The 14,208-nt window shown below is 40.7% G+C and overlaps 1 protein-coding gene across 1 annotated transcript in view; it reads right to left on the bottom strand.

Annotated features, from left to right (window-relative positions):
• Nucleotides 1-14,208, bottom strand: part of MBTPS1 (membrane bound transcription factor peptidase, site 1) — a 50,252-nt gene that overhangs the window by 10,771 nt on the left and 25,273 nt on the right. The window contains exons 13-18 of the mRNA XM_090062948.1: nt 12,844-13,032; nt 12,070-12,242; nt 5,748-5,863; nt 4,539-4,695; nt 3,067-3,191; nt 2,063-2,140 (exon numbers count right to left, since the gene is read on the bottom strand). Coding sequence (XP_089919074.1) covers nt 2,063-2,140; nt 3,067-3,191; nt 4,539-4,695; nt 5,748-5,863; nt 12,070-12,242; nt 12,844-13,032 — 838 coding nt within the window. The remainder of the gene's footprint in view (nt 1-2,062; nt 2,141-3,066; nt 3,192-4,538; nt 4,696-5,747; nt 5,864-12,069; nt 12,243-12,843; nt 13,033-14,208) is intronic.

Below are 14,208 nucleotides of genomic sequence, written 5' to 3'. Positions count from 1 at the left end.
ATTTCCAGTATATATTCACAGTTAAAGCTTTCAGTTTATGAACAAATGAAAAGCTAAGTTTATTAAGGAGACATAAGCCAAAAAGAAAAGAGTTAACTTACATGGCTCTCCCATTTTCCCTTTTATTAATGATTTCCTAGTTTCATGTATTTAAAATTTCTATTTTAAAAGCAAAGTATCCATTAAATCAGGTGCTGCTTAACAGTCTCCTCCAAGATGGTCATAATTATCATTTTAGGGCCTATTTAGATGTCTGTCTCTAACAAGACTATTCATTTAATTAACTGGGAGAGTGTTCTGCATTCAAAAGCTTCTCTAAATCTATCCCAACCATACAGTTGGTCCTACAAAAGATAATCACAAGCAAAACTCCTTGCTTCTTGCACATTTTCTGGACCATGACAGCTACACATCTCTCCACTACTATTTAAACCCTGTCAGTGAAATAGTTGCACCTATATTGAAGTGATGTGTGAATGGGAAAGGAGCAAAACTGAAGAGGTGGGTGCTGGGTTGGATAAATTAATTAAAGAGCAAAAAAAAAAAAAAAAAAAAATTATGATCAGCCACTCATATTTTTAGGTGAACAAAATTGTACACCATGTTGCACTAATTTTTTGAAGCTTTTAGCTATCTTAAGTTTTGACGTAACAATAAAAAGCAAAACAATGGGCCAAAGGAAAAAAAATACTTAAAATTACTTTTAGGTGAAATTATCCATTTCAGGCATGAAATCAACTGAAGACCTGAAATAAACTCAAAAAACCTGATAGTTTCAAATTCTTCGACATCAGATACTACCTCTCTACTGCAACAGCAAAACAAACTGAAAGGGGCTCAGAAAAGTAAACAGCAATGGACAAACTGCCAAACTTTGTGCAGATACTGAAACATATGCTAACAATCTACAAAACACAGAATTCTTGGGTACCAAACCTACTCCAGAATGCTTACACATTGAGCCCCTCATCATTATACCAAGGACTAGCCAACTGCCCATCAAGAATGACCGGGGAGGGGGGACAGGGAGGCATGGGATGGAGTGCCGCCACCTAATGTCCCATGCTGCCACTGTTCTGCCTCTTGCAGGGAGCGGGGTGGAGGAGCCAAGGCCAGTGCTGCTTGCTGCTGACCTCAGCTCCCCCACCCTCTGTCCAGTCCTCAACCTGGCTTCGGAATCATGGCAGCACTCCCCCATGCTTGGAGCACTCTGTTTGGCCGTTTCCGTCAACCAGACTTGGGCTTTTATAATACTAGAATGCTACAAGGAAAGTAACCACCTCTTTTATATCCTAATCATCACCCACAAAATGAACTCAGAAAATCTTAATAACTTTTCTGAAGAGGATGGAAGTTCGTTAGTCATAATAATACACGTATCATCTGCAACTGCTTACATATACAAAAAAAAGCTATATCCAAGCATAAGTAAGAATTTACAGAAAGTAAATAATATGCTAGAAAATGAACCCTGAAGGACACTCTCCTGGCTAACAGAAGTGTGATACTCATCCAAAGCATCAGCCATAGCCATGAGAAAAATTTACCACTTGATTACGGCTTTGGAAAGAAAAGCCTGTAACTAAGACATAGCAAAAGATTTAAAAAAAAATAGAAGGTATATAAGAAAACAGTCAAAAGGCAAAAGCCTAAAATTAACTGCAAGGACTTCAGCTATCATTTTAACTAAATATGCAAGGGAGAAGAATGAACAATGGCTTGAATTAAATCATCATAGCCTGAACAAAGCAAGTTTCTTATATACCTAGATGGAAACACACCTACATAGATGCATACAGCAAAACTTCAATAAATACCTGTATATATAGTTGCATATAGCTGTACTGCATTTTAAAAAAAAAAGTGTTATTTACCCATTTATAACTATTGTGCAAATTGTTCATGCACCAAATTCTAAGTAAGGAGTACTGCAAAAAAATAAACAATTTGTCTGTCAACAAAGAATTTTCCTTTCCATATGCTGGTGGCAAACTTGGCACTTATTTACAAGTTCATCTTTATATCTACTTAGAAATTTCTATGAAGATATGCAACTGCGTACCTTGGTCCTTAAAAGTCTGTGCAATCACAATGCCATCTTCTGGAAATTTAGCAATACTACAACCAGATGCGTAGTTCACTGAAAAACAGTAAGTGCAAAATGATATACCTGAGTTCTCATATTTTGATTAAAATCACCATATAATCTGCACATCAAATGGGGATGAGAGTTTCATTTCACTGTTAGGGCACTTCCAAAGCATGTATTTCACTTACCTAACTTCATGTATTTCATAAGAATATTTGCCTATTTTAGAAGCAAAAATGAGAGGTTTACATTGATTTATCTTTTACAAACCACTGTTACACCCATATAATTGATTAAAACCAGTAACAAGGAGTTTAGTATTTGCAGTACAGTAACCCTGCAAGGTAGTGCCGAGTCATCACTAAGCAAGGTAGCACCAGTCACCACCTAACAAAAAAATTCCCTAAACAGAAGAACTTACATTCTAAAATAGGACACATGGCATGTAGAAGATTCAAAGTCAAGACACCAACAAATGAAGCAACATGCCACAAGTCACTAGAGCCATGAAACAAACTCAGAGCTTCTAAGGTCAGTTCAGTCTTTTAACCAGAAGTTCTCTTAATTACAAACTCAGACACTGAAACAAATTTCAATCAATCAATCTATTATGGGTAGAACTCAACTCAGAAGACTAAGAGGACAAGATGCATTAAACAACATTTAAAGATCATCTGACTGGGGGTCAAAATAAGGATAGTTTTTGAAGTAACTTCAAGTATAGAACTTTTAAAAATAAAACACAAAATAGTCTTTAAATAAAATGATAACAAACAATACAAACACAAATCAATACTTGATCTGTAAACTTTACCTCACTGTTTATTATATGGATATTAATTTAAGAACTTTCAGTAGGTTCCTTTTCACAAAATTTCAACATGATTTTAGAATTGTATTATTAAACCACAAAAGCCAGAATGGCACCAATAACATACTATTCCTGGAAGTGTTAAATACTGTACTCCTTTACTTACTTTCATGGCTTGCCATGGTAAAATCACCTTCGTATAGTCCATCACTAAAGGCCATGTTCCAGAGAGAAAGAAGATCATTGAGAGCTGGAATATTAGCACCTCCAGTATCAGGCATCCACCACTGCCTATAAAAAGTTTAAACATGGCACAGTTTGTTAGTATGTGGAGGAGTGTACACTCTGCTCGATAACAAATTAGGTGTATCTGCATGATATCCAGAATTCACTAAAACAAAAGCAGAAGCAAGAATGTAAAACATGATTAAGTGACTTGTATTCCCAAATCCCACTGAAAGTCAATTTGAAAAACCCAAAATAAGTTAATTAATGAAAAGGAATTAGAAACTTAAAGTGTTCCAGCTTCGTAGTGTGTTTTAGAAGAGGATATAAAATATCTTATAAATAAACTCTTTGATTTATCCTAGCCAAACCTAGCATGCATGAGATCAAATCATTTAAAAAGGTGGCTTGCTGTCAAAATGAAAAGTAACAGCCTTCAATAAATAAAATATTGTCTATCCAACAGTCGACAAGACAACTCAGGCACTATGCATCTCCCTGCCCTGCAACTCTCTGAAACTAACAGATAATTATCCTTAGTGATTTTTTAATTTTCAAACTACCAATTTTTCCTTAAATCAGAAGCAACAATACACTCTCCCCTTTATAAAATATAGGGAAACATCCAACATATTGAAATACTGGGTAATTTAGCCAAGTCATACCACCTGTATTCTATGTATTCATTGTTTTCTCTATTCTATTTAGAGCTGGAACACTTGCCGTCTTTAGATGAAGAACTTTATGTATGACATAATCTGTAAATGTCCCAAATATAAAGAGAAGAAAGAAAGCAATGAGTGTCCAAAGTAGTAAAATAATTGTCAATTTTAGGAAGAATGGGAAAGATCATAAATTACAAATTGTATGAATTGACTACGTCATCTGATATGAGAGGTACCAATATTGATACATTGGTCTAATATCAGATCAGCACCAATATAAAAGAAAATTGACTGCACTGGAAATCAGCTTTTTTTGTCTGATGTGGCCAATAAATGCCCAGTGGATGCATGCAGGGTGGAGTGCAGGATAGAGCCAGTGCTCATCCAGGGGGCACAGGGAGTAGGGTTGGCTCCCACCACTCCATGCACCCCAGGAGGGCATGTGCCCCTGGATCAGCTGATATGCCTCCTTTAAAAAAATCAGCTATCATTAAATGGCCCAAAAAAATCTCTATTGGTGCACCCCTATCTGATAGTCTAATACCTTGGTTGGCACATATAGGAGTTGCCCTCAGAAACCTCTGTTTTAAAGATAAAGGTAAGTTTGCATTGCCAGCATTCTCTTCCTTATTCTTACTATGGAAAATACTGCAAATACTAAGCCAACATGACTGCAGTTCGTTTCAGTACTTTCCTTATAGGCAGCAATCGTGTTTTGATTCTCACAAGAACACAAAGAAACTCATACCTTGTATTTTCATCATAGAACTTGACTTTTCTCATTACTGAAGTATTGTACCAGTCACTGAATACTATGAGTGAGAGTCCGTTATCAACATCCCTCCTCAGTTTGGTGATTTCTTCAGGGAAATACTCTTCTTCACTGTCCACCATCAATAAAGTCCCTACGTAAAGAGAGCAAAGGAATTCAAAATGTCTGAAGGATCAATCAGTATAGTGTTATCTCTACTTTGAGACCTAACAGTGAGGCAGCATCAGCACAAGTGTTCCATGCTTTCAAGTTAATGTGTCCAAAATCTGATCTGAAGCAGCCACCCTGCAATCCCTGAAGAATGCTCCCTTGCCCCCGTTACACAGGAAGATACTCTATGGAGAGGGCAGGTACACTGTAGAGGGCACCACAGCCAACTGGGGGGTGGGAGGGGACAGACTTCACCAGAGCTGACCTGTACTAGACAATTCTATGGCTCTGCAGTAAGTAGCTACCCTCCCCTCACTCCATGAACAGAAAAAAAAAAAAAATATATATATATATATATATATAGATATAGATATATAGATATAGATATATATAGTCACACCTTCTCATCCCTGCACCTGAAGTGAATGACAAAGAATCATTTCAACACTCTCCTATGCAATATTATTGCTCCCAAAAGAAATGTTAACAGATGCTTGACTAGGATGGTTTCATCAGGGATCATCCTGCCACGAGCAAAAGCCTGGACTACAGGACCTCAGGAGGTCCCTTCCAGCCTACTTCCCTAAACATTTTGTAAACAGCACAGTTGAGATGAAGCATTTCTCAGGTGGGAATTTCTGTGTTAAGCTTGCAAGTCACACAAGCCTAATTGTACCCAGACACTTTAACAAAATTTAAGCTGTGTGTCTAAAGGACTCATCACAGTTGGAAACTTTTACATATTGTTCTAGATACAATGGAGCAGGGAGACCAAATCATTGACACAGACTGAATTAGGAATTTCCCTTCTCAGTGTATTCATGCTTTTCAACATAACAAAAGAGAAGACTAATTTTATCACCAATCCATGTAAAATGCTATGGTGAAGCTTATTCTGCATAATTAAAAACAAATTTATGGTATTATCTTCTTACTAAATTTTATTCTACTGTGTTTTTTCCAATGTTCTCAATACCTTTAAAGCTCATAAAGCAAGTTAATTAAACGCAAACACTGAAGCTCTCTGATACTTACCATATTGACTAGCATCAAAACATGTAAATGGAGAACCAAGAACCTCAACAAAATAGCCCATGCTTCTCAGGTGCTGGTACATATCCCTGAAGTTTGTGTGGATATGGTCACCATTCCTAATAAAATTAAAGGTAAACAATAATACCACACAGAAACTTAAATTGTATCATTGTGTTATAGAATATTTTCTAGTCTACAACTGGTATTTTCCAATCAGGATCTCTAGTTTTCCATCCTCAATCATTTTTGGATTCCAGGATTATGCAGTTTCCACAAAAATTGCAAAATTGTGAACTGAGTAGATCCCTAACCATATTACATTAAATGATACAATTAAACTAATGACTGAGTTACTCACAAACTACATCTGCAATTTTTTTTTTTTTTTTGTAGTTATACTTCAGGAAAGCTACTACATTAAAAACATGCTCTTAGTTTTTTCTGCACACTGAAAAGCCAGTGAGAGCAGCTTCAGCTATCAAGTGATGAAGCACATAAGCAGCACTATCTTTAGACAATTGCTGAAACCAGCCCAAAACAGCTCCTGGCCATTTGCAAAGAGCCCTTCTAAGAAAAAGACAGCATATCCCTATGCACCAGGCAGTTATTCAGAGGCAGCCATCCTGCACCCTGAAACATGCATGGTTCTCCCTAGTGTTTCACTCTATACTTCCTGCCACATACTGCCTGTAGCTCTCCCCTCTACTCATACCAGACACTGGAGTAAGCTCTCTTTTACCCTCATACAGACTCCTGTAGGTATAAGGAATCACTGAAAGGCATTTTATTAGTCAGAGCCACACTAATGATTGAGTGCCAGTCAGAACTGTCCCTAAAGGGGGCGGATTGGGGAGACTGCCCCAGGCCCTGAGCTTTTGGGGGGCTCTACAGAGCTGGGAGGAATGGCTATGGCAACTCTTCACCACCGCCACTGGCTTCATGTCCAGTCACTTGCTACCCCCCACCCCACTGCTGCAGGTGGCGGCAGCAGCTTCTTTGGGTCCAGGGCACACGGGATTGGAGTGGGGATGGGGCCCTGCATAGGCTGATTTATCACGGGTCCTGCACCCTGCTCAGGTTGGCTCTGGTGCCAGTACAGACAGTGAACATAGCTTGTACCGACTTACTAGGAAAAGGAAGGCAAATGGGAAGTACCACACTCACATGTTAAAAAAAATAAAGGACAAAAAACAAAAAACAAAACAAAAGACTCTCATGGACTCTCCTCTCCTCCTGCCCCCTCCCTTCGCCTGTGTAAGCAAAACACCCTGGGATAGCAGACAAGATTAGGGATTATTTAGAAAATCTGGGTATTTTCAAGTCAACAGGGAGATGGGATGTATCCTCAAGTACTCAAGGAACCAGCTGAGGTAATACCAAGAGGCATTGGCTATTATCCTTGAGCATATCCTGGAGATCAAGCGAGGACCCAATGACTAGAAAAGGTCAAATATAGTACCCATCTTTAAGAAAAGGAAGAAAGAACTGTGGAATTACAGACTGACCAGTCTGACCTTGATGCCTGAAATCTACTTCTAAGCACCTGGAGCAGAACAAGGTGATTAGGAACAGACATCTTGAATTTATTAAGCGCAAGGCATGTCTGACCAACCTGATCTCCTTCTATGACAAAGTGGATGTAAATTAAGAGGTGGACATGATGTACCTTGGCTTTATCAAGGCTCCTGACACTGTCTTCCACAACATTTTTATTAGTAAGTTAAGGACATACAACATCAGTGAAAACACTGTAAAGTGGATATATAACTAGTCAGATCACCACTACAAACAAAGTAGCCATTAATGGCTCAATGTCTAATCAGAAGACATATTTAGTGGGTTTTCCTCAGAAGTCTGTCCTGGCTCCAGTCTTGTTTAATATTCCATGCTATGCCACCACCATCCCATGCTACTCATCCATGTGGGTGCCAATGATACAGCACAGAACAGTCCGGGCTGGGTCATGCAGGACTACAGGGCTGTGGGCTGGGGTCACAGATAGTTTTTTCTTTGATCCTCCCAGTCACAGGACACAGGCTCCAGGGGCATAAGTGCAGTGGTGAGGTGAATAGAAGACTCTGGTAATGGTGCCATCATGAAGGGGTTAGCTTCCTTAACCACAGCCTGCACTTCAGAGAGAGCAGACTGTTGGGAAGAAATGGCTTCCACCTCACCTGGAAAGGGAAGAATCTCTTATCAGCCAGAATGGCTGACCTTCTGGACAGGGCTTTAAACTAAGACCACTGGGGGATGGGCAGTCTATTAACAGTTCTGGCCCAGGTTAGGTTAGCTGCATTACCAACAAGTTGGGCAGCCCAAGGAAAGGTCCCACTTCACCCCTCAGGGAAGCACTGGGCTTCTCATGGCAGACTTAACTGCCTGCACACAAATGCCAGGAGCTTGAGAAATAAGCATGAGGAACTGGCTCTTCTCCTATGTGAAAACAGCTATGACTTTGTAGGGATTACAGAGACCTGATGGGACTCCACCTATGATTGGCTCATGGCTTTAGAGGGTTACATCTTGTATGGGAGGGACCGTGTGGGGAAGAGGGGTGGGGGTGTTGCTTTGTCATGGATCAGTTCACCTGCCTGCAGGTTGAGTTTTCTAACCAGGAAGGGCATCTTGAAACCCTCTAGGTCAAAACATGAGAAGAACATGGGGAGGGTGACATACTTGTAGGAGTCTACTATAGACCTCCCCACCAAGAGGAAGAACTAGATCGGGAATTCAATAGGGAACTGGTTGAAGCTGCGTGCTCCTGGTGCATGATAGTCATGGGGGACTTCAACTTCCCTGACATCTCTTGGAATGAGCGCTCAACCAAATCTGACAAGTCGCGTAGCTTTCTCACTTGCATTGATGACCTCTACCTAACGCAGGAGGTCGATGGGCCAACTGGGGGAGAGGCATTGCTTGATCTGGTCCTGGCCAAAGGGGAGGACCCGGTAAGCAATGTGTGGATTGAGAGGAAGCTTGGTGACAGCAACCATGAATTGGTCACATTCTTAGTTCACTGAAAAGCAGGCAAACCCCTCAGTAAAACAGAAGTCCTTAACTTTGGGAAGGCTGACTTTTGCAAACTCATAGAATTGGTCAATCAGGCAATTAGAGGCCATACCCTCCTAAAAAAGGGAGTACACGAGGAATGGTTCTTGCTCAAAAACATAACCCTAGAAGCACAGGGGAAAGCCATACCATCTTGCAAGAAATGCAGTCAATGGACAAGGAAGCCCCTTGGCTGAACAAGGAACTGTTGGGACCTTATTAAACTCAAAAGAGAGGCCTACACCAGCTGGAAAACAGGAAGCAACCCCAAAGAGGACTACTCAGCACTAGCCTGCACCTGTAGAGAGCAGCTGAGAAAAGCCAAGGCACAAACCAAACTCAGGCTAGCTACAGGAATCAAGGACAACAAAAAGTCCTTCTTCGGATACGTGGGAAGTTGAAAAAAGAACAAAGATAGCATTGGGCTCCTGTGAGATCCAACAGGGCAACTGACATCCGACTCCCAAGAAAGGGCCAGTCTCCTAAATGACTTTTTTGCATCGGTTTTTCACCCTCCCAGGAGGATCACACTTGCAGAAAGAGAGCAGGTGACAGTCCCACAAATTGATGTGGATCAAGTGAGGGAACACCTTGAGAAACTGGATATTCACAAGTACGTGGGACCAGGCAGAATGCACCCGAGAGTCTTGAAGGAGCTGGCAGACATCAATACATTCCACAAGATATATTTCAAATAGATATATTTCAGAGATATTTGAAAATTTGTGGCACTCGGGCGAGGACCCAGAAGACAGGGACCATGTTCACTCTTTTCCAATCTTCAAGAAAGGGATGAGGGATGACCCAGGGAACTATAGACCAATCAATCGGTCTGATGTGCATCCCTGGAAAAATCCTGGAAAAAATTGTCAAGGGATTTATCAACACCAGTTTAAACGGAAGGCAAGCATCTGAATGCCAGCCAACATGGCTTTTGGACTGGCAGGTCTTGCCTGACCAACCTCATCTCCTTCTATGAACAGGTAACATGTGCCCTGGACAAGGGAGATGATGTGGACGTCATATATCTGGATTTCAAGAAAGCCTTTGACATCGTTTCCCATGATGTCCTCATGGTTAAGCTGGGGAACTGTGGCCTTTATCATCTTATGGTCCAATGGCTAGGCAACTGGCTATGGGGTCAGACCCAAAGAGTACTAGTTGACAAGAGCAAATCAACGTGGCACAGGGTGACCAGTGGAGTCCCTCAGGGCTCGGTACTTTGGCCAGCACTCTTTAACATCTTCATTAATGATCAGGATTCAGGAGTCCGATGCAAACTGGCCAAGTTCACAGATGATACCAAAATTATGGGGGAGGGCAGTCACATCACAGGACAGGCTGAGGATACAGGCCGATTTGGACACGCTCTCAAGGTGGGCAGACCAAAACATGATGGCCTTCAATGCAGAGAAGTGTAAAGTGCTGCACCTCAGTAGGAAGAACCCTCAACATACTTACGGGCTTGGCAGTGCTACACTTGCTAGCACCATTACCAAAAAGGACTTGGGGGTCTTGACTGACCACAAGATGAATACGAGCCACCAATGCTATGCTGTGGCTGACAAAGCAAACTAAACTCGGGATGCATTGGTGGATGCACACCAAAGAAAACCAGGGAAGTCATCCTCCTGCTTTACTCAGCCCTGGTGAGACTCCAGCTGGAGTACTGCATCCAGTATTGGGGCCCCCACTTCAAGAGGGATGTGGAGAAGCTTGAGAGAGTCCAGAGGAGAGCCACTCATATGATCCAAGGCCTGGAGGGAGGGCCATACAGAGGAGAGGCTGAGGGACTTGGGACTCTTCAGTTTGGAGAAGAGAAGGCTCAGGTGGGACCTGGTGGTGGCCAACAATTACATAAGAGGGGTACATCAAGACCTGGAAGAACACTTGTTCACCAGAGCTTCCCCAAGGGATAACAAGGTCTAATGGCCATAAACTTGAGGAAGGCCAATTTAGACTAGACATAAGAAAAAAGTTCTTTACAATGTGAGTGTCCACAGTCTGGCAAGCACCTACTCTGGACTCTTTTAAAAAACATATGGATGTATATCTTGCTGGGGTCACTTGATCCCAGCTGACTTCCTGCTTATCGCGGAGGGCTGGACTCAAATCTCATGAGGTCCCTTCCAGACCCTAATATCATCAAATCATTAATGAAGAGATTTTGTAGATTTCAACTATGGGATTGAGTACTGTACATGCTTAGAAAAATTTGTGGATGGTAAGTTGGTGATAAATTGGAGACACAGTCCAAAATAAAGCATATGAAATTTAGTAGGACAAATGAAAAGTCCTGCACTTGGGACAGAACAATTGCATGCCTAAATTTAGACTGGGGAACGACTGGCTAGGCTATAGCACTGCAGAGAAGGGATTCTTATGGACCATTAAATGACTATAAGCCAACACTGTGCTCTTGTTGCAAAAATCCAATAGCATACTGGGCTGTATGAACAAAAGTTTCACCTGCAAGTCAAGAGAAGTGATTGTTCTGCTGTATTTGACACCAATGAGGCCTCACTTGGAGTACTGTGTCTATTTTTGAGGCCCTCACTTCAAAGAAGACATGGGAAAATTAGAGTCCGATGAAGGGCAATGAAAATGTAGAGAGATCTGGAAAACATGCCTTATACAGAAAGGATAAAAGAACTAGAATAATATAGTCTGAAGAAAAGCCTGAGGTGAGATTTGATAACAGTCTTTGAAAACCTGAAAGGTGGCTATATGGAAGATGGCAATAAGACCATTCTCTGTGGCTACAAGGGACAAGACAAGGAGAAATGTTCCTAAATTGCAGCAAAGAAGTTTATATGAGAAAGTGCTTTCCCAACATGAGGGTGGTTAAAAACTGAAACAAGTTACACAGAGGTGGTGGACTTTCCATCCTTGGACATCTTACACAGGAGGTCAGACAAACTGCTGTCTAGAAGGGTTTAGACAGGGATTATATAACCTCCTGAGATCCCCTGAGAGCACTAATTTTATGTAATTCTAAAAACCTTGAAAGAGGAAAAATTAAAATTTCCAAATAAATGTCATCCTTCATTTTTTTCTTTAAAAAAGCTGGCTGTAATTTACTAATAAACCACAGATACAGGCCAGGAATATATTCTAGACTGCAGTCTTCCATGAAATTATTGCAAAGAATGATGCTGGAAATATACTAAATTCTCTAGAGGAACACGATAGAACATACTATCAACATACAGTAGTAAGAAACAAAAACTACAGGAAATACTGAGTATTTATCAATAAAATCTAAGATACGCACCAGTCTAATGGATCATTCTTCATCCTCAAATTATCCCTGGGGAAGTACCCTGGTGGATAACGGAGATTATGATATTGATCCCAAAGGACTCGCTTACTACGAGGAGGGGTCGGAATAATCTTTACTTTTATTGGCAGCTTCACAGTTGAAGTCTGTTCTGCACCATTTTTAGACTAAAAGAGAAAACAAAAACAAAATCCTTTTTTCCAATACGCTGTTCATAGCTTTACTTAAACTTCCAAAGGTCTAAAAATAGAACTTACGTTCCACCTTTATTTGGCAAGTCTATCCACTACACTGAGGATCTAGTTTCCAATGCCAGTGCCAAAAAATGGCAACTAAGAGGTCTAAACCAGTATAAGTAACACTGTGCTCCAACACTTTTTCTATACTAAGTGAAAGCATACCCAGAAATCAAAATATAGTACTGTTTGCTTTACACATTTGACATTTTAAAGAGTTTTCAAGAATTTGAAGCGCTCTTTTGAAGAGAGAGAAATACATTCTATTCATTAGCAACCCCCTTTTCATAAAATGTACTTAATTTTATCTTAGTTTAACCTCACTAGGGGTTTGGTCATGTGGGCAGGTTTTTTGGGTTTTTTTAAGAGCATTCATTTCATGGCTTGATCGTGCTCTCATCTGTTAGTCCATTCTTCAATAATCTCTTCCTCTCTGATCACAAATCATATGGTATTTTATCTTACAGAATTAAAGTAAACACTTAAACACTGATATATCACATGAGATAATTATAACACAAGGAAAGCTTACTTCATTTTCTGCAGGGGATGATATTGTGATCATAACATGACCTTGAGCAACGCCTTCCCAAGATGCTGCTTTCTTTGCCACAGAGATTGATATTGCTAGATATCCTGACCAAGGCCATAACACCAGGGAATATGAGAAAGCCACTTCAATATTATCCCCATTTTGTGGTAAATAGGGCTGCCAATCTGGCTGCAGAGTGAAAATAAGAGGTGTTAGTAAACGTCCAGGAATGTTGGTGAAAAGATTTGCAATAACGTTCAGGAATGTTGGTGAAAAGATTTGCAATGCAAATACACCACATTTTACATATACTAATTTTTTTAATTAAATTGTGCTAAATGAACATAATCAGAAAACTAGAAGCCAGCTATCAAGTACTCCCTGCACCAATTATTTAGACCATCGGTGTTCAACACCTGGCCCAAAGAGCCCTGTTATCAGGCCTGCAGGGCTCCTCAGGAGTCCAAGAATTTGGCAGTGGAGAAGGGGTGGCAGTTAGCTGCCGTTCCCCTGCTGTCAAATTTCTGAGCCTGAAGGGGGAGCCCCAAGGGCTGGATAGCATGGCCCTGTGTGCTAGATTGAGCATATGGAGCCAACTTGGGTGGCAGAAGGCCACACAAGCCAAGAGAAGTGGCATGACACCTGATCCTGGCATGCTGGACCTAATCTGGCCCACAGGACCAAAAGATTGAGGGCCACAGAATTAGCACTGTGGGGCAGAGGGTGTCTTTAATCAGTTTCTGCACTGTGCTCAGCAAAAATGGACTGGTTATTCTGGGGTCCCTGCATACCAGAATAGTAGATACAACACAGCAGTAGAAAGGGTGATGCCTAAGGCAGCTCTATTCAAGTTACGATGGTCTGATTGTTAGCTTTGCCTGCATTACTGAGAGGTGGCAATATAACTCTGAAGGAAGCTTCAATTTTGGAATAGACTAGGAATTGTTCAACAACACTGCATCTTATAAAACGTTTCTATTCCTGCAAGACAGAATTCTGCATAATGGCAACATTAAAATACATTCTGACCCACAAAAACTAAGATCATTTACTGGCAATTTACACACACTAACAACTGTAGGTAACTTGACAGTCTTTGCAGAAGGTCCTGAGAAAGGTCAATACTCAGATTTTGAACCATAATGGAGAATATACAGATTAATGACCCTCCACTGAGACTGCTCTGCTCCAGCACAAGAAAACAACATAGGCATGATCAGCTTGAGTACCCTAACACATTAAAAGGCTTGTCAGGAACATAAAAATGACTTTATATCATATTATTCAAATCAGAAGGGTTTTTACAGAGCTAAACTAACAATAAGAATTAACCCCAGTGCAATCTTTAGAGAACAGATGTTACCA

This window comes from Crocodylus siamensis, chromosome 9 (assembly GCF_052110815.1).
Source record: "Crocodylus siamensis isolate JL-2025a chromosome 9, ASM5211081v1, whole genome shotgun sequence".
NCBI classification, from domain to species: domain Eukaryota; kingdom Metazoa; phylum Chordata; order Crocodylia; family Crocodylidae; genus Crocodylus; species Crocodylus siamensis.
The sequence above is the reverse complement of the archived record's forward strand: the minus strand, read 5'-3'. Positions and strand labels throughout refer to the sequence as shown.